This window comes from Sphaeramia orbicularis, chromosome 21, assembly GCF_902148855.1.
Source record: "Sphaeramia orbicularis chromosome 21, fSphaOr1.1, whole genome shotgun sequence".
Lineage (NCBI taxonomy): Eukaryota > Metazoa > Chordata > Actinopteri > Kurtiformes > Apogonidae > Sphaeramia > Sphaeramia orbicularis.
This window is the reverse complement of record NC_043977.1, coordinates 47406129-47427328: the sequence shown is the minus strand read 5'-3', so window position 1 is coordinate 47427328 and position 21200 is coordinate 47406129. Positions and strand designations below refer to the sequence as shown.

General features: G+C 39.0%; 1 protein-coding gene across 2 annotated transcripts in view; it reads right to left on the bottom strand.

Moving 5' to 3' along the window:
- cacnb4a (calcium channel, voltage-dependent, beta 4a subunit) overlaps nt 1-21200 on the bottom strand; it is a 116265-nt gene that overhangs the window by 35194 nt on the left and 59871 nt on the right. For both annotated transcript variants that reach the window (XM_030124959.1, XM_030124960.1), the window contains one exon: nt 352-471. In XM_030124959.1, the coding sequence (XP_029980819.1) occupies nt 352-471 (120 nt within the window). The remainder of the gene's footprint in view (nt 1-351; nt 472-21200) is intronic.

Genomic DNA, 21200 nt, shown 5'->3' with positions numbered 1-21200 from the left:
ATAGTATCTTTAATTGGACTGGTAAAATGAACAGGTAAATTCACCAGCAGATCGACATTGGTAAAAAAAGACACAAATATCATTCCAGTTTTTGTTTTGAGTAAAGGTGACATTTTACATCAATTATTTCAACATACTGATAGGTTGAGAAGTGGTTGAGAAGTTATTAAACGTTTTAGATCAGTAGATAGTTTAGATCACCGATGGAGGTCTTTATGGGTTAACACATTTTTAACAAGGTCATTTAATTTCTCTGTGGAAAAAACATATTCACATTATTATTCAATGTAAGCCTTTTTACGTCTAACACTACAGCAGCTCCTTCTGCAGCTAATAAGTAATATCAGTGACCTTTGCCCTCTCCAGCTGAACAGTGGCCTGCTGCTCCCTCTCCTGCCGGCCACCCTCCTTCTCCTCTTCCAGGGACACATCTGAATCAGACGGTCGGCTTGTGTAGGAATCAGCTGAACCCTACAGAGGAACAGAGGACAGACAGAAGAATGTTACCAGGAGGCCTGAGACACACCAGAACAACAACAGGGTTCATCCGTCCATCCTGACATTAGCAGATTCAATCTTCTTTAACCACTGTATTACATAACTCGTCCAATTCCACATTCAGCATATTTGAATGCAAAATGGTGCTTATAGTTGCAGGACATACATTCACATTAACCTGAGTCCCAGGTGTTTGTGTGTGTGTTCAGTGGCTTGGGTGGGTTATTCATGCAGGACCAAAGACTGATAGGTTAAAGATGACCAACCAGCTAGAAGGAAAGCTTCAGAACACTGACAGCTTTTGTTTTTTTCTTCTTTAAGACAGAAATAGAAACACCAAGGACAGTCACAATGCTCGGCAATGGGGATGTCAATAACCTGACTCCTTTGTTTTATACACAGCAAAAACTGAACCTGAGGGATATCATGTGCAATCTGAACTACACAAAGTATTTTATTACCTCCGCCAAGGAGGTTATGTTTTTGCCAGGGTTTGTTTGTTTGTTTGTTTGTCTGTTTGTCTGTCCGTTAGTGTGCAACATAACTCAAAAAGTTATGGACAGATTTTGATGAAATTTTCAGGGTTTGTTGGAAATGGGATAAGGAAGAAATGATTAAATTTTGGTGGTGATCGGGGGTGGGGGGGCCCACGGGGGGGGGGGGGGGGGGGGGGGCCATTTCCAACAAACCCTGAAAATTTCATCAAAATCTGTCCATAACTTTTTGAGTTATGTTGCACACTAACGGACAGACAAACAGACAGACAAACAAACCAACAAACCCTGGCAAAAACATAACCTCCTTGGCATGGGGGGGGCCCACGTGGGGGGCCACTGATCAGCCTTGGCGGAGGTCTGCGCTCTCCGAGTGCTTCTAGTTTATTAGTTTATTTGGTAGGGACAACAGAGATTAATGAATATCTGTATTGAACAAAATCAGAGGTAATTATGCCAGATTATAAATGTTAATTTGAAAATGTAGTCCCTGGGCAGGTAAGAGAAAACATCACAATTAAAAGGTACAAATAGAACAGTAAAAGAACAACACAATAAAAGTACAACACATTCAAAAGGTTAAAAGATAAAAATGATCACAAGACAGGTTTGCATTCAGCCAATGTGAGTTGAACTTTGAAGGTGTGGTATGTGGAGCATTATCTTATTGAGAGTAGTAGATTCTTCCAGTATTTATTCCCCTTCATAGAAAATGCATTTTGTCTAAAAGTGTTTCTTCTGTGAGGGATCTGACTAGAGGAGGCCTTTGGTCTGACCCCACTGTGGTTGGATGAACTTAGACATGTAGAACCTTCTAAATGAAATATACACAGTAAAGTAAAGTGGTACCTCATCATTGTTGTAATTATTGCTAGGTGTTTATTTTTACAAGTTGTAACAAGCTCATGAAAGTAGTTATTTCACATTTCTTCTGAGATGAGGACTGTTGGAAGAGCCAGTACAAATGAAGGTGCAACCTCAAGGGCTGAAAAGTGAAGTTTATGCCAAGTGAATTTCAAGCAAAAAACAGTCCCAAAAATGAAACTTCATAATAAACTGGTTTTGGGTCATATAAAGCAAGCAGAGCTGTGTCTTCAGCACAGAGCACTGTAGACTGTGTTACATATATATGGCTCTAATAATCAGAATAGAAGCAGAGTGTTCTATTGTTGATTTCTATCTAAAATTATGTCATTTTTCACAGATTAAAGGTATAGTTCAGTCTCCTCATCAGACTACATGAGATGTTGTACGAGACAACATCAGTCATCGGATCAATTACATGAGGTAAATGTTTTCTACATCATAAAAAAAGGTGTTTTCATTTTCTCTATGTACATATACTCTATGTGCAAAAACAGTAAAAACCACCTTAAGTAAGCAAATTTTTAGTTTTTATTTTTTGCAAAATTCAGGACAATTCACTTTTTTTGAATAAATAATAAATAATAAATAAATAATTTTTTTTGAATTAATTGAATAGTTCCATGTGTCTGTGTATGTGATCCCAGGTGAGCTCATTCATTTCACATAGAGAATTTATGGGAAGTTTTTCAGCTTTATTAAATTTCTATGTTTTTATATTTATTCTTATTGTATTCAGTATTTATTATTTAGATTTATTTTTAATTTTACTGTATCTGTATTAGTGTATCTTTTTTGTGCAGCCTTAATTATCTTAACTGTCTGCAGCTGTGCCACACAGACCACATGGCAACAAGCAGTGCACTGCACTGGGGAGACAGACACAAGCATGCTCATCTATGACTGAAACACTGAAACAGCTCCCGAACAGCTGCTAATTACGGGAAAACTGTAAATGATAGGTGAAAACTAACATAATCGTGAGCATCAGACAGACCTGGGGAACACAATGATGTGTTTTTATGTCCGTACTGTGAGAAATGAATGAGTTATGGCAGTGTAAAAACAGTCAACTCACCACGAGCACAGCGATCCGTTTAGCAGTAATTTGTACTGCTTTGAATAGGAGATGAAGAGGGATATTCCCCTTAACTACTGCCTGCCATTTCACTTAAGAAAGAGCTAGGTCTTCAAACATGGGTTCATAGGAAGCCCAGGAACCGTGGTTCCATTTTTGGAAAAGATCATTCACCTCCTATGTATCGTTTGGCCGGGAGGGCGAGTTGTTCAGAAAATTTTCAGGTGAATTTTCGCTGCTCCACCACTCTAGGTGATGACAACACCCACTGTAGCAGATCAGATTTTCACTAAACCCAGGGGTTTTTGAAGACTCACCTACTGAAAACCGTAAACCCCATCCTCATACCACAGACATTCTTGGAGAGATGACAAAAATGCCTGCATTTTAAAGTTCAAATGAAGTCTGTAGGTGAAAATATGACCAAGCAGTAGTGGTCAGAAAACAGACAACTTATTTGTCGCTCCCATTGAAAATGAATTGTTTTGGGGTTTTTTTTGCATTTTTGTGCAAAAACTGTAAGTGATATCATTACCACGTAACCACAGATAATCTTTGGGCCAAGCCTAACATTTCTGCGTTGACAGAATAATTTTAGCATGAATCGTTTGGGAATGGTAGCCACTTGAAAATGGCCCAATTCATTTCGGATGGAGAAATTTGACCAGTTTATCACAATTTAAATTAAATCCATGCATCGGAATGTCAAGCCATATACATAGCACATCTTTCGAGACCAGGCTGCACATTTTTGTAATAACATGTTTTGGTCTATTTCCAACAGTCTGGGCCACATTTTTTTTCCAAAGTTTTTTGTATAATAATAATAACTAGACAATTTTCACACGCGGAAATCGTGAGAGGAGCTTGGAGGTCAGGGGTGGTGGTGGGGGGACATGCCAGTTTGAGTCCATGTTCAGGCTGAAGCAGCATGTAGCTGGACAATGACACTGAGAAATGTTTGAGAAACACAGCAGACATGACAGGAGATTTTATTCATTAGTTTTAGTCTTTAGTTTTTTAGTGTTTAGTAGTTTTTACCTGATTAGCTGATGCTGATCACCTGACACCTGAGCTTCAACTGTCTGTTTTCTATACTCTGTCTGCAGCTGAGAATTGAAGAGCTGTGTGTGTGTGTGTGTGTGTGTGTGTGTGTGTGTGTGTGTGTGTGTGTGTGCGTGTGCGTGTGTGTATGAGAGAGAATCAGTTTGAATCAGTTTATTCAATCAGTAATAGGAGGAGAAGGAACAGTAGTAGTAGTAGTAGTAGTAGTAGTAGTAGTAGTAGTAGTAGTAGTAGTATTTTTAGTAGTAGCAGTAGTAGTAATAGTGGTAGTATTTTTAGTAGTAGTTGTAGTAGTAGTAGTATTTTTTAGGAGTAGTAGTAGTAGTAATTTTAGTAGTAATAGTAGTAGTAGTAGTAGTACAGGGTGGGGAAGCAAAGTTTACAATATTTTGAGGCAGGGATTGAAAGACAGTGTATGACCAATTAGTTTATTGAAAGTCATGAGAACTTATTTGCCACAAGAAAATTTACATAATAGAAAATGTTTTTATTCTATGTGTCCTCCTTCTTTCTCAATAACTGCCTTCACACACTTCCTGAAACTTGCGCAAGTGCTCCTCAAATATTCGGGTGACAACTTTCTCCCATTCTTCTTTAATAGTATCTTCCAGACTTTCTCGTAATAGTTTTGCTCATAGTCATTCTCTTCTTTACATTATAAACAGTCTTTATGGACACTCCAACTATTTTTGAAATCTCCTTTGGTGTGACGAGTGCATTCAGCAAATCACACACTCTTTGACGTTTGCTTTCCTGATTACTCATATGGGCAAAAGTTTCTGAAAAGGTATGGATAATAGTGTTAGGTATGATTATGACATCAATATATGTTTGGTTTCAAAACAATTGACGTAGTGCCTGCTGAGAAAAAACAACTAAATATTCATTGTAAATTTTGCTTCCTCACCCTGTAGTAGTATTTTCAGTAGTAGTAGTAGTAGTAGTAGTAGTAATAGTAGTAATATTTTCAGTAGTAGTAGTAGTAGTAGTATTTTAGTAGTAGTAGTAGTAGTAATAGTAGTAGTATTTTTAGTAGTAGTAGTAGTAGTAGTAATTTTAGTAGTAGTAGTAGTAGTATTTTTAGTAGTAGTAGTAGTATTTTAGTAGTAGTAGGAGTAGTAGCAGTGGTAGTAATATATTTAGTAGTAGTAGAATTTTTAGTAGTAGTAGTAGTATTAATAGTATTAGTAGTATTATTATTAGTAGAAGTAATACTAGTAGTAGTAGTAGTTGTAGTCGTAGTAGTATTAGTAGTAGTACTAGTATTAGTAGTAGTGGTAGCAGTACTGTCTCACACACACACACAGCGTTGCTATGGACTCGACAGGGTTGCTATGGGAGGAGAAACATGTCAGATTGATTAGGTTTATTGGACACACCTGGGACACAAAGCAGTGGGGTCATTACCGCAGCAACAGCGCTGCACTTAAACACAGAGCAGCATGAATAGGCTGAGACTGGATCAGAACAAATCTGGAAAAACTGCTAATTACGGGAAAACCGTGAAAGATAGGTGAAAACTGAAATGACTGCGAGTGTCAGAGAGACCTGGGGAACACACAGATGTAGGTTTTTTTCCCGTACTGTAAAAAATGACCGAGTTAGGGCAGTGTAAAAACAGTCAACTGACCAGGGCAACAAAAAATCCGGTACAATGGAGAGTTAATGGAGGACAGAAGGTATGAGCCTCCAAACTAGTGCCTGTCATTTCACTTTAAAAAGAGCTAGGTCTTCAAACATGGGTTCATATGAAGCCCAGGAACCATGGCTACGTTTTTGGAAAAGATCATTTGCCTGCGATGTATTGTTTGGCCAGGAGGGCGAGTTATTCAGAGAATTTTCAGTTGAATTTTCACTGCTCTTACACTCTAGCGTGATGACATCACACACTCTAACTCAGGAAATTTGGCCAATTTTCACTCAACCCAGGGGTTTTTGAAGACTCACCTATTGAAAACCGTAAACCCCATCCTCATACCAAGTACATTCGTGCGGAGAGGACAAAAATGCCTGCGTTTTAAAGTTTAAATGAAGTCTGTAGATGAAAGTATGGCGAAGTACTAGCGGTTGGAAAAAAGTGGACTTTTCTGGCTGATTTCTTCCTCTTCCCATTCTTTTCTATGGCACTTTTTTCGCATGTTTTTCGTGAATAACTCTCTGAAAAATTCCTGAATCTCTACGAAAATGACATAGCACACTATTCCCGATAAAACCACACATTTTGATGTATAATTTGTGGGGTCTTCACAACACCCTAGGCCCTATTAATCGGCAAAATTTTGTCCGGAAGATGAAGTAGTTGAATAAACATGCGGAAGAACAATAGGTGCTCGTGTCGATGCCCGAGCCCCTAACTAGACAATTTCCACATGCGGAAATCGTGAGAGGGGCTCGGGGGTCGTGGGGGGGAGGGGGCACGACGTTGGGTCTATTCTGAGGTCGTTCATGACAACAGGTCCCACTCGTGATCGCAAGGTCACGTCCACATCCAGGCCGAAGCGGCGCACAGCTGAGGCAAATTTCTGGGACCACTAGTTGGCACTATGAATCAGATTCAATATTGCTGTGTTATTTTGTTCGAGGCGGGAGCAACATCAAACAGGTCAAGTTTGGTGGTGATCGGACCAAAAATGACAGAGTTACCGTGTGGGACCACTAGGTGGCACTGTGGTCCAGATTCAGTATTTTTTTCAGAGTGGGAGCAACATTAACCACATCAAGGTTGGTCGTGATCGGACAAAAAAATGACAGAGTTACCGTGGGGGATCACTAGGTGGCAGTATGAGCCTGATTTAGTATCATTTCATTTAAGGCTAGACTAACATCCACCAGGTCAAGTTTGGTGCTGATCGGACCAAAAATGACGAGTTACCATGCGGGACCACTAGGTGGCAGTATCAGTCAGATTCAGTATTTCGTTCAGGGTGGGAGCAAAATCAACCAGGTCAAGTTTGGTGGGGATCAGACAAAAAATGACCGAGTTACCGTGCGGGACCACTAGGTGGCAGTGCCAGCCACATTCAGTATCATTTCATTCAAGGCTGAACTAAAATCAACCAGGGCAAGTTTGGTGGAGATCGGACCAAAAATGACAGAGTTACCGTGTGGGACCACTAGGGGGCAGTATCAGCCCAATTTAGTATCATTTCATTCACGTCTAGACCATCAACCACTATTCATTCAGTCAGTATTTACAGCTTGGTCCCACCCCCCTTCTTAAATTATATCTATGCCCCTGCACCAAGCCCAGATTAACCATATGGGCAACTGGGCAATTGCCCAGGGGCCCGCGACCTCTGAAGGGCCCTGGGTAGCTCGGGCATAACGAAAATATCTGGTTATCTTTGGCTTATAAATGAAACTGTCCACAAAAAGTGTTCTTAAATAAATACTGGATACTTTGGAAATGGTTTCTTATTTATTTTTTGTGAAAATGGAGGACACTTCCCTCTCTTTCTAATGTAGTGGATCAATTTTAGATTATACTGATCTAATGTGTTTTGTTTTCATATCATCATATGCAAGTGAGTGGCCTTGACAAGAGGCTATAGTGATGCACTTGTAGTTCTACAAGCATTTACACATTTGTACATCAAAATGCATTTGATGATAGTTAGATATTGAAGTATGGGGTATATTTACATATATTCCTGGAACTTATTCTGTATTTTGCCAGATTATAGGGATCCTGGGGTTGTGATGATGGGGCCCTTGAATATGGTTGCCCAGGGTACAATGAAGTGTTAATCTGGCCCTGCCCTGCACCAATGTAATTTGACTCCAATGACCCTAAATAGACCTGTCATTGCCACGGTGACATTCAGGCTGTCTGGGGGAATCTGTTCAGAAGGCAGAAAGAAAGGCAGAAAGAGCTCTGGAATAGGTCCCGTACAGCTGCTCATTACAGAAAAACCATAAAACATAGGTGAAAACTCCAATGATCATGACTGGCACGAAGAGCTCTGGAACACACAGACGTAGTTTTCTTGCTTGTACTGTGAGAAATGACCGAGTTACAACAGTGTAAAAACAGTCATCTTATCAGGACAAGATCAATTCAGTTACATTGCCGTCTATGGGACAGAAGAAGGGATGAGCCTCCATACTACTGCCTGCCATTTCACTTTAAAAAGAGCTAGGTCTTCAAACATAGGTTCATATGAAGCCCAGGAATCATGGCTTTTTGGAAAAAATCAAGTGCCTGCTATATATTTTTTGGCCGTGAGGGCAAGTTATCCAGAACATTGAGGTGATTTGGGGCTGTTTTCACACTCTGCTGAGTCTCGTATGCCAGGAATGTGTGCTCTGTTTTCTTGTGATCTGACAAATTTGACACTTTTCTAAGACCCATCTATCAAAAACCATAAACCTCATCCTCAAACAAGGTACATTCCTGCGGAGACGAGAAAAATGCCTATTCTACCAGCAGGGCCCTGCCATTTTAGATCTCGCACCGTCTCACAGTAGTTCCTCACAGCAGCATGTTCCGCCTCACAGCCTGTTCCGCCTCTATGCTCCAAGCCAGACCTCAAAATCTAATCATTTGGCCAATATCAACATTTCCTGAAAATTTCATCAAAATCCTTCCATAAATTTTTGAGTTATCTTGCTAACAGACAAACAAACAAAAATCTGCCCCCACTCCATTCACCATCAACATTTAATCATTTGTTCCTTGTGCCAGTATCAACATTTCCTGAAAATTTCATCAAAATCCGTCCATAACTTTTTGAGGTGTCTTGCTAACAGACAGACAGACAGACCTCACAGTGACCTGTGGGGTCCCCCAGGGGTCCATCCTGGGACCCCTCTTGTTCAATCTCTACATGTTGCCCCTGGGCCAGTTAATACATAGTAATAATATGCCCCACCATTACTATGCAGACACTCAGATTTACATCTCACTGACAGCAGGTGAACATGGGCCTGTGGACTCACTCTGTCACTGCCTCCAACAGATCACTGTGTGGATGCAAAACAACTTTCTCCAACTAAATTCAGACAAGACTGAGGTCATTGTCTTTGGCCCACAAAAACCCAGAGAAAGTGTCAGCAGTCATCTGGAATCTCTTACTCTAAAAGTTAAAAATCAGCTTAGGAATCTAGGGGTAATAATGGACTCAGACCTTAACTTTAACAGACACATTAAATCAATTACATCATCAGCCTTTTACCATCTCAAAAACATTGCCAGAATCAAAGGTTTACTGTCTAAACCAGACTTAGAAACACTTATCCATGCATTTATCTCTAGCAGGTTAGACTACTGTAACGGTGTTCTCACTGGACTCTCTAAACGAGCTGTAAGACTGCTGCAGTAGATCCAGAACGCTGCTGCTCGGGTCCTAACCAGAACCAGGAAGTACGACCATATTAGTCCTGTGCTCAGATCTCTGCACTGGCTTACTGTTGCCCGGAGAATAGACTTTAAAACACCTCTGCTGGTCTATAAGTCTCTCCATGGTCTAGCACCAAAGTACATCTCAAATATGTTGGTCCCATATGAACCATCTCGGACCCTGACAACCTCATTGATTATTAGGGACAGAGCAGAAAGGTGAGGCCCTCTCACTCACAGTGAGTGCCTTGAAGCAAGGCCCTATTGTTTTTCGTTCATCTTTATATTATTATACCGTTGCGACTTTCAACTGGATTTTGACCCCCTAAACATGCTCAAACACTCACCAAATTTGGCATGTATGTCAAAAAGTTGATAAAATTAAAAATGAACCCCATAAATGCCAAAATGTGCTCTGTAGCGCCTCCTATGTGAAATAAACCTTAATGGCCCTAGTGGCCAGTAGGAATGTCGTACAGACATGGAACCAGTGCCAAAATGTTTGGTGGATGAAGCACTACAAATGATACACTGACACCCATGACCTAACTCCAACAGGAAGTTCGCAATATGCCTTTCAAAATAAAATTTCTAAAACTAACTCGTCTGACACCATTTGTTGTATTGACTTTTAAATAGCACCAAAAGATAGAGTGAACCCTTCTCAAAAAAGTGATCCCGCAACTTTTTCAGAACTGCCTTACTTTTTTTTTAGAAGCCAAGAAAGTTGCGATGTCTGGAACTCATTTTTCACTTTGGACTTTTTCCCCACATGTTATATATCTATCCGCTCACGGGACTAACCACAACTCTCACATGCAAAAATTTTTGAGATAAGATGTACGGTTATTGATTTATTACAATTTGTTTGTTTTCATACTTTTTCCACTTTAGACTGACATTTGACCCCCTTAACATGCTCCAAAAGTCACCAAATTTACCATGTATGTCATGGTTGGTGAGCACTTTCCTAAAATATCCAAATTAATCCCTCGGGTGCCAAAATGGACTCTGTAGCACCACGTGTGTACTAAAAAACACACAAAAACTGCCGTACCAGCCAGTAGGAATGTCACAGAGACATGACACGAATGCCAAAATGTTGGTCTGATTGAGCCTGACAAATCATACAGTGACACCCATGAGCTAACTCCAACAGGAAGTTGGCAATCTGCCTTTCAAAGTTACTCCACGTTCCTGCGATTACTGCTTATTCATTTCAGACAAGTTTCATAAAAGTTATACATCATCAAATTCCCACAAGTCTGAAGAATCAATAAGTGAAAGAATTATTGAGATAAGACGTATGGTAATTGAATAGTCACGATTTTTTGAAAAGTATCTTTAGTTTCACTTTTCACATTGAAAAAAATCTGTATGTATAGGTTAGTGGTACAGACTTTAAGTGTCTGAGAATGGAGTAGTGGTGAGAGCTGCTACCTTTTGTACAGAAGGTTGTAGGTTTGAATCCCATGCAAGGCAATTTTTTTTTCTCCCCCTCACATTTTAAAACAGGTTTTGCTGCATTTTATTGTGGATATTGGACATTTTGCACACATGACAAAGTACACAGAGTACATTTCTTCAAAATAAAAGCCTTATTAAAAACAATAAATAATGACTATTAAATAACTTCTTTTCATTTTTATGACCAAACGCTCAACTGTGTGTACAATGTTTCTTCATTAAAAAGTACTCTTTCTAACAGACACACATGCTCACACAATAGGGTTTTTCCAAATAATAGCCTTAAATGTGATAAATCATCACTTTTATGCTCAATTATTCACACAATTTCAATTCATTTTTCAAACTGATTCTGTCTCTCACATACACACACAAACGCACATACACACAGTAGGGTTTCCAAAATCAAAGTCTCATTTAAAGGTGATGGTGGTTTCAGCAGAGGGTCGCTGGTGTTCTGTAGGGATGTAAGGAGGACGGACACAAAAGGTTGGGAGCTGATAACCCGGATGGAGAGGTGTGAGTAGAGCTGAGGTGTCGACGGTCATGGGAGGCCCGGTGCGAGGTCCCGCCCAATGCTGCTTGCAGCTTTAATTAGGGACTGAGCCGAGAGGGCAGGTCCATTCACACAGTGAGTGGACTTGCCAGAAGGCAAGGCCCCTATTGTTTTTCATTCGTTTTTTATTATTATTATTATTTTCCGTCTGCCACTTCGAACTGGATTTTGACCCCCTAAACATGCTCAAAAATGTATGTCAGGTCTGGCGAAAAATTTGATAAAATGCAAAAGTTAACCCTGCAGGTGCCAAAATGGGCTCTCTAGCTCCACCTACGTCAAAAAACACAGAAATCGCCATAGCAGCCAGCAGGAACATTCAAGAGATATTAAACCAATGCAAAAATGTTCGTTACATCAAGCACTACAAATGTTCCAGTGGGCATCGAGAGCTAACTCCAACAGAAAGTCCGCAAAAAGCCTTTCAAAGTAAAACCCTCAGTTTTATATATAAACACAGGGTGGGGAAGCAAAATTTACAATGAACATATAGTTGTTTTTTCTCAGCAGGCACTACGTCAATTGTTTTGAAACCAAAATTGATGTCATAATCATACCTAACACTATTATCCATACCTTTTCAGAAACTTTTGCCCATATGAGTAATCAGGAAAGCAAACGTCAAAGAGTGTGTGATTTGCTGAATGCCCTCGTCACACCAAAGGAGATTTCAAAAATAGTTGGAGTGTCCATAAAGGCTGTTTATAATGTAAAGAAGAGAATGACTATGAGCAAAACTATTACGAGAAAGTCTGGAAGATACTATTAAAGAAGAATGGGAGAAGTTGTCACCCGAATATTTGAGGAACACTTGCGCAAGTTTCAGGAAGCGTGTGAAGGCAGTTATTGAGAAAGAAGGAGGACACATAGAATAAAAACATTTTCTATTTTGTAAATTTTCTTGTGGCAAATAAATTCTCATGACTTTCAATAAACTAATTGGTCATACACTGTCTATATATATATATATATATATATATACATATATGTGTGTGTGTGTGTGTGTGTGTGTGTATGTATGTATATACTGTATATATATATATATATATATATATATATATATATATATATATGTATGCATGTATGTATGTATATACTGTATATATATATATATATATATATATATATATATATATATATATGTACGTATAAAGTAAAATTAAAATTAGGACATAATAAAAATGTGAATGGTACACACGCGCACACATACACTCACAATAAAGTTTTTCAAAATCAAAGCCTTATTAAAAATGGTAAAGTATGAGTTTTATGCTCAACTGTTTGTACAATTTCAAGTCACTCAAACAGATTCTGTCTGTCACACACAGATTTGCATACATACACAGTAGGCTTTTCAAAATAAAAGCCTCATTAAAGGGTGATGGTGGTTTCAGCAGAGGGGCTCAGGTGTTCCGTGGGGATGAAAGGAGGACAGATGCAAAAGGGAGGGAGCTGGTGTTGGGACGGACAGGTGTGAGTGGAACGAAGGTGTTGACGGTAACCGGGAGGCGGAACGTACGGGAGGGGGAATGTACGGGAGGGGGAATGTACGGGAGGCGGATCGCCCAGTGCAAGGTCCCACCCAATGCTGCTTGCAGCTTTAGTTAGGGACCGAGCCAAAAGGTAAGGCCCTCTCACACAGTGAGAGGCCTTGCCTGCAAGCAAGGCCCTATTGTTTTTCGTTCGTTTTTATATTTAGGGACCGAGCCGAAAGGTAAGGCCCTCTCACACAGTGAGAGGCCTTGCCTGCAAGCAAGGCCCTATTGTTATTCGTTCGTTTTTATATTATTTTTTTCCCGACCGCCACTTTGGACTGGATTTTGACCCCCTAAACATGCTCAAAAACTCACCAAATTTGGCACACATGTCAGGTCTGGCAAAAAATTTGATAAAATGTAGGGTTTTTCCAAAATAATAGCCTTAAATGTGATAAATCATCACTTTTATACTCAATTATTCATGCAATTTCAATTCATTTTTCAAACTGATTCTTTCTCTCACACACAAAACAAATGCACATACACACAGTAGGGTTTCCAAAATAAAAGTCTCATTTAAAGGTGATGGTGGTTTCAGCAGAGGGTCGCTGGTGTTCTGTACAGATGTAAGGAGGACAGACACTAAAGGGTGTGAACTGGTATCGGGACGGAGAGGCGTGAGTGGAGCTGAGGTGTTGACGGTCACGGGAGGCGGATCGCGGGGGAGGCAGAACGCCCGGTGCGAGGCCCCGCCCAATGCTGCTTGCAGCTTTAATTATTATTATTCTTACTCCGCCTCTTTCAGCTGGATTTTGACCCCCTAAACATGCTCACAAATTCACCAAATTTGGGACATATGTCAGGCCTGGCGAAAAATTTGATAAAATGTAAAAGTTAACCCCATAACTGCCAAAATGTACTCTCTAGCGCCACCTACATAAACAAAATGGTAACAACCCTAGTGGCCAAAAGGAATGTCATAGAGACATGGAAGCAGGGCCAAAATTTTTGTTTGATGAAGCACTACAAATCATACACTGACACCCATGACCTATCTCCAACAGGATGTTCGCAATATGCCTTTTGAAATAAAATTTCTAAAACTAACTTGTCGAACACCGTTTGTCGTATTAACTTCTAAATAGCACCAAAAGATAGAGTGAACCCTCCTCAAAAAACTGATCTCACAACTTTTTCAGAACTGCCTTAGTTTTTGTTTTTTTTTACAAGCTCGGAAAGTTGCAAAGTCTGGAACTCACTTTTCACTTTGGACTTTTTCCCCACATGTTATATATCTATACATTCAGGGGACTCACCACAACTCTCGTATGCAAAAATTTTTGAGATGGGATGTACGGTTATGGGTTTATTGAAATTTGTTTATTTTTTATACTTTTTCCACTTTAAACTGCCATTTGACTGGTAAAAGGTTTGATACAATATCAAAATTTTCCCCTTGGGTACCAAAATTGACTATGTAGTGCCACCTATGTACTAAAAAACACACAAAAACTGCCCTAGTGGCCAGTAGGAATGTCACAGATGCATGAAACAAACACCACAATGTTGGTCTGATTGAGCCCGACAAATCATACACTGACACCCATGAGCTAACGCCAACAGGAAGTTGGCAATCTGCCTTTCAAAGTTACTCTACATTCCTGCCATTACTGCTTATTCATTTCTGACAGTTTTCACAAAAGTTACACCTCATTAAATTCCCACAAGTCTGCAGAATCCAAAACTGAAAGAATTTTTGAGATAGAACCTACGGTTATGGAATAATCACGATTTGTTTGAAGAATACTTTTACTTTTGTTTTTAACTTTGAAAAAAATCCCTATAAAACACTTACTGGTGCAAGTTTCGATGTTGGTGAGAATGGTGTAGTGGTTACTGAAACTGACCATTTTACAGAAGGTCCCAGGCAAAGCAAATTTTTCTTTTTCCCTGCACATTTTAAAACAGGTTGTGCTGCATTGCTTTGTGGGTATTTGACATTTTGCACACATTACAGAGTACACGGAGTACAGTTTTTCAAAATAAAAGCCTTATTAAAAATACTAAAGAATGGCTATTAAATGACTTCTCCATTTTTATGCCAAACGCTCAACTGTTTCTAGTTCTGGTTCATTAAAAATTATTCTCTCACAGACACCCACACATGCACACACAATAGGGTTTTCCAAAATAAAAGCCTTAAATGTGGTAAATCATGACTGTTATGCTCAACTGTTTGTATAATTTCAAATCATTCAGACTAAGTCTGTCTCTCTCTCACACATACACACATACACACAGTAGAGTTTTTCCAAAATAACAGCTTCATTAAAAAGTGATGGTGGTTTCAGCAGAGGGCCACTGGTGTTCTGTAGGGATGTAAGGATGACAGACACAAAAGGGTGGGAGCTGGTGTCGGGACGGAGAGGTGTGAGTGGAGCTGAGGTGTCAACGGTCACGGGAGGCGGAGCACACGGGAGGTGGAACGTGTGGTGTGAGGTCCCGCCCAATGCTGCTTGCAGCTTTAATGTTTTAATTGTAATTGTGTTTATTTAACCTGTCTCTTTTCCATTTTTGTAAAGCATTGTGAATTACCCTGTGCATGAATTTTGCTATACAAATAAATCTGCCTTGCCTATAATGGTAACAATAACTACAACAAGAACTGACTAAACTGGGCAGAAACATGAAGAGAAAAAAAAAATTACAACTAGAAGAGCACACGGAGACTACAGACCTCCGCCAAGGCAGACACCCCCCCCCCCCCCAATCACCACACCACCAAAATGTAATCATTTGTTCCTTGCTATCTTGCGAAAAGACAAACAGACAAACCCTGATGAAAATATAACCTCCGCCATTCCTTGGCGGTGGTAATATAATAAAATAAGTAAGACTTATTAAATGAGAAATATAAGAAAAGAAAACACATGAACAGAATACACAAACAACAACAGCCCAAATAATACCAGCAACAAATAACAATCTCATTATTTTTGAAATATTGTGATTGTTACCAACAGACCTTCCAGAATGGTGTGTGTACTTAGGTGTCCTTGCCTACATTTGGCCTGTAAAACCACATGAATATGCATACAATTCCCACATGTCTTCATTTTTGCAATGATCATGCACTTAGGTTGTTTTTCTGTCAATATCTACAACAGCTACATCTCCTGATACTTAACATAGATTGGTTTATAGATAAAGGTGTGTCTAAAGTCAGCATCATAGACACCAAATTAGTTAAATCAATCCGTTGCTGTGATATTTTCATATATGTATCAACCAGTTTCAAAGACACCCTTGAATATAAATTAAAGCTGGTTTAGAAATGTAAATGTTATTCTGCTTTTAATCCAGAAAAACTGCAGCTCCTCCCTTTACTTGACTGTGTTTACAGGACAGTCCTGGTCCAAAATAGCAGCAACACTGATATACAATCCAGCAGCCAGTGCAACGTATAACTGATTATGTTTGGTTATCAATTTGGCTCATTTTTTTCTTTTTTTTGTTTATTAGCAAAAGTAGCTTTTTGCACCTTACCATACTTGACCAAAAAATATGAACCATCCAAAAATTCCACTGAACAGACCACAGTAGGGATCAAACTGAAAAGTCTAAAAGGGACCAAAAGAAGTAGGGCTGAGAGCTACTTGTCTATATTAATTGAAAATTCTGGTGCTAAATATATAGAAGTCACATTTTTGGACGATAAGCACATAAACATGTTATATTTGTTTAGCTAAATCCATCCTATAAATATTTTTTAACAGAAAACATGCCTAAGTCCAAAAAAGACATAATGTGACTTCAGTACTTTTTGCACCAGGGTTTTCAATTGCTGTAATGCTCATCATGTTGTTGTTGGCAGACGTGAATCCTTTTGAGGTCCACTATGGAAACAAACGGTTATCATCTTCTGGTACACAAGAAGAACCTAAGTCCACTACATCAGAGCTAAAAGTGTCTTAGTCTGAAAAGACCAATCACCATCCAACTTTGGGTCATGTGACTCACAAGCTGTCAAGGCAGAGTAAAAGGACGGACACAAACACACGGCACTGAAGGGAGTAAAGGTGTTTATTGAACAGAAAGTAAATGTAACAAGGAAAACTTAAAACCTGAGGATATGAATTAGAATCCATGTGGATCTGTGGGGAAGTAGTGAAGACAGCAGAGGCAGCAGAATGTTCCAGCACTGCCCTGGAGCAGAGGAGCCCCTTATATGGGGTTCTGATTGAGATCTGCTCCAGGTACAGTGCTGGCAGGAGTTTTCATGCCAGGAGTATCTAAGTCCTAGCCAGGTGCAAAAAGTACCTATGTCCAAAAACAAAAATGCAATTGCGCAATCTCACAATCGAAGAGGTTTCAAAATGTTGAAAATCTGTCTGCATACACTTCAAACATCAGTGATTTCTAAGCAATGCATAAAAACAGCAAAACTTTTAATTGCTGAGTTAATGAATTAATGATATTTTTGGATTTGATTATCTCAAAAAAGACATAATGTGACTTCAGTACTTTTTGCACCAGGGTCTTCAATTGCTGTAATGCTCATCATGTTGTTGTTGGCAGACGTGAATCCTTTTGAGGTTTTACCAGGGCCAACCTCTCCTTGTTTCAAAACCAGGAGATCAGGGTTCAGAGTGAGACTTAGCCTGGGGCGCCGCAACCAAATGTGGACCCCATGGAAGGTAAACATTGTGGGGCCTTCAGAAAATAAATTATTACCTCCGCCAAGGAGGTTATGTTTTTGCCGGCGTTGGTCTGTCTGTCTGTCTGTGTGCAAGATAACTCAAAAAGTTATGGATGGATTTTGGATGAAAATTTCAGGAAATGTTGATAAATGATTAAATTTTGGTGGTGATCGGGGGGGGCCCACTGATCTGCCTTGGCGGAGGTCTGCGCTCTCCGAGCGCTTTTCTAGTCTATAAATGTATTGTCAGAGTGTGTGTGTGTGTGTGTGTGTGTGTGTGTGTGTGTGTGTGTGTGTGTGTGTGTGTGTGTGTGTGGGTGGGAGGGGGTGTGAAACCGTAACTGAAACTTAACTTTGGACATCTGACACCCGGCTTTTACACCTCTCTTTTACTCTGGAGCTTACACAAAACTTTCACAACTTTTACCCTACAGTCGCAGAAAAAATTATTAGACCATCAAAAGTCATCAGAAACAATGGTTATGCAATCAAGTGCTAACTCCTGTGTGTATCATGTGACTAAAACAGACAGAAAAGAAAACATGGAATGCCTAAAAGCACTGTTTTTGTCAATGCCATAGCTATTGATTTAAGAACTTAAGTGATTTTGGTTATTATCAAGAAAACATGGAAAATGGATAGATATCAGCTCTGAAAATAAACTCCTATAAGCTATTGTTGTTGTTATCATTATATTTGTCCAAACAAATGTGTCTATAGTTGTACCAGGCATTAAAATGAACAAGAAATTGAAGAAAACAAGGGTGGTTTGATCATTTTTTGGGCACCCTGGAAATACTGGGTCCCATGAATTTGTCATGTTTACACCCCCCCTCCACCCACCCTTTTACGGCGCCCCAGGTCTTAGCAGTTGAACACTGGTAACTGTCCTGCATGTGGTGTCTTTTCCTTCAGTTGACAAACTTATGTATAACACTGATGAACTTGAACTCATTGTTGTCCTTGCTTCTCGTCGAATGTTTGTTTATGTTAGGTTTATGTTTAAGCGGTTCATGTTTATGTTGAAATTGTATGATATGAGCTAAGAAAAACCAAGCCAATTCCTTGTACGTGTTCACATACTTGGCCAATAAAGCTGATTCTGATTAGTAGATTACATTAATATACCAGAAACACAGACATCATAAAACATGTACACAGTGGAAGTCACTTCTATATACAATACATATTACAACTGACAAACTATTTATAGCCTGCATAAGTAATTCAGAAACATGTCACAAATATAAAAAAATTCACAGGAAATGCTATTTTTTAACTGACAGGAGCAGTGACAGGCGATTTGACAATGTGTTGGCAGTCATTCAGTTAACAATACAACCTACAGCCTGTCTCTGTGTGTGGAAGACCAGGGGCCTGTTTCACAAAACCAGGATGAGGGATTAAGCCCGGATATGTTGGCTATCCTGGCTCAACTTATCCATGATCCGGTTTCACAAAAGCAGGATAGGGGAAAGCAGGATATGTTTTGATATAAGTTACCATGGAGATTTATTCTGTGGAGCTAGCCTGCTCCAGACCAGGCTAAATTCCAGGATTTATTTAATCTCATCCCTTATCTCAGTCAACAGTCTCCACAAATGGAAACCAATAGTTATTCCACTGCCCACTACACAATGGAATCACAGTAACTAGACCCACTGTCAGTATATAAACATTTGTGATTATTAATTTCAATAATTTTACATAAATGATGAGTTTAGATGATCATTCGTCATTAGATCAGTTCAGTTCAATTGTGTTTATTCAGACATTTCAAACATTAGACATTTATGCAGATACAATGTTTGAAAACTAAAGAGTCTGTAAAGGAATAGGTTGAAGCCTAAGGTCATTCTGCTGACCCCCCCATTCATATCACCAAACAAAATTAAATAAAATAGATACCAATGCCTTTAGCTTAGTAACAACAGAAACAACAAAAAACTAAACAATAGTTTGAGTGAAAAAATGAACATTCACATTCTTCATATATTTTCATGACATTTAAACCTAGTTTTAAACATAAATAGTGTTGTACAGTCTTTGAACTCAGGATTTAACTTGTTCCAAACAATTCTTCCAGCACACAGACTAAATGTCTTCATATTTGTTCTAACAGAAGGTTTATTGAACACATGACTTCCTCTGAAATTAGAAATAATTTCCCATATTTTAATCAAGCTCTGAATATGAACAGGCAACAGATTTTTTTTTTTTTTTTGGAACATAAATTGGGTTGTTTTAAAGTGGACTAAGTCACTAAACTTTAAAATTTTTAATTTGATCATAAACTGATGTGTGTGTTCCCTATAGGACACTTAATTGATCATCTTTTCTGAATAATGTTGATTGGATTTGTATTAGTTCTGTCAGTATTCCCCCACACCTCCATGAACTACAACATACAACAACGTCACTTCTTTTGTATAGTTATTCCAAGGAATCTGATTACATTTACCCTTTCAGTCTGTGTAATATTTATACTTAGGTAACTGACAGTTTCCCAAAGACTATATACCTCATATAAATATAAATACACAAAGAGTAACATGATGTTCCTTTATTGAATAAGGATCAATCAAAGCAAGTAAAACCATCAGCTCCATTAAAACTGAAGTCACACAGTGACAGTAAAAGATAGAACAGATCACTGTCCACAAATGTCCCATTCGAAGGAGGGCTACAAGCCACTAAATTTTTTTTAAATCAACGAGATGACTGCTCACCCAGCACGGAATGTATTGTAGACTTAATTGAAATAGTGCTGACCTCAAACTTCTTTATGTTTGAATCTGACTTTTATCTCCAGATTTCTGGGACCAGCATGGGCTCCAAGATGGCTCCCAGTTTTGCTTCACTCTTCTGTGGATATTTCGAACATCATGTGGTCTTCAATCCAAGAGACAATCCACATCTGCATTACATCAACAACTGGAGGAGGTACATAGATGATATATTTTTTATTTGGAACGGAACTGAGTCACAACTCAAGGATTTTCATGAGTTTATGAACAACAACAACAGACATCTAAGATTTACCATGGAATATGACATGCAGAAGATGAACTTTTTAGACATTCTTGTGTACAAAGACTCAAACAAACTGAACACCAATCTATATCGTAAAAGCACTGATAGGAACTCTATTTTACATGGTGAATCATTTCACCCTACGCCTCTGAAGAAAAGCTTACTCATTTCCCAGTTTAACCGGATCAGCCGTATATGCAGCTCTGATTCTGATTATGAGACCCAGGCAGATCTGGTAAAGCGGTTCCAACAAAGACAGTATAAAGAGGAATGGATCTCAGAAGCACGAAAAAGGTTTGACCAAAAGACTCAGAATCAATGTCTTCAACTTAGAAAAACTAAAAAAACAGAGTCCAAAATCAACTGTATTATACAATACTCACCCTTGGGCAAAGACTTTATACAGATTATCAACAAATACTGGCACATAATACAATCAGATCCGAACCTAAAAGACTTTTCTGCACCACCACGAGTTGTTTTCAAAAGACCACCAAATTTGAGTAACATGCTGGTTCGGGCTCATTTACCTCCCTTGACTCAGCCACATTTTTTACAAAATATACCACATGGTAACTATGGATGTGGCCACTGCACTCAATGTAATTTTACACATAAAACACAGACCTT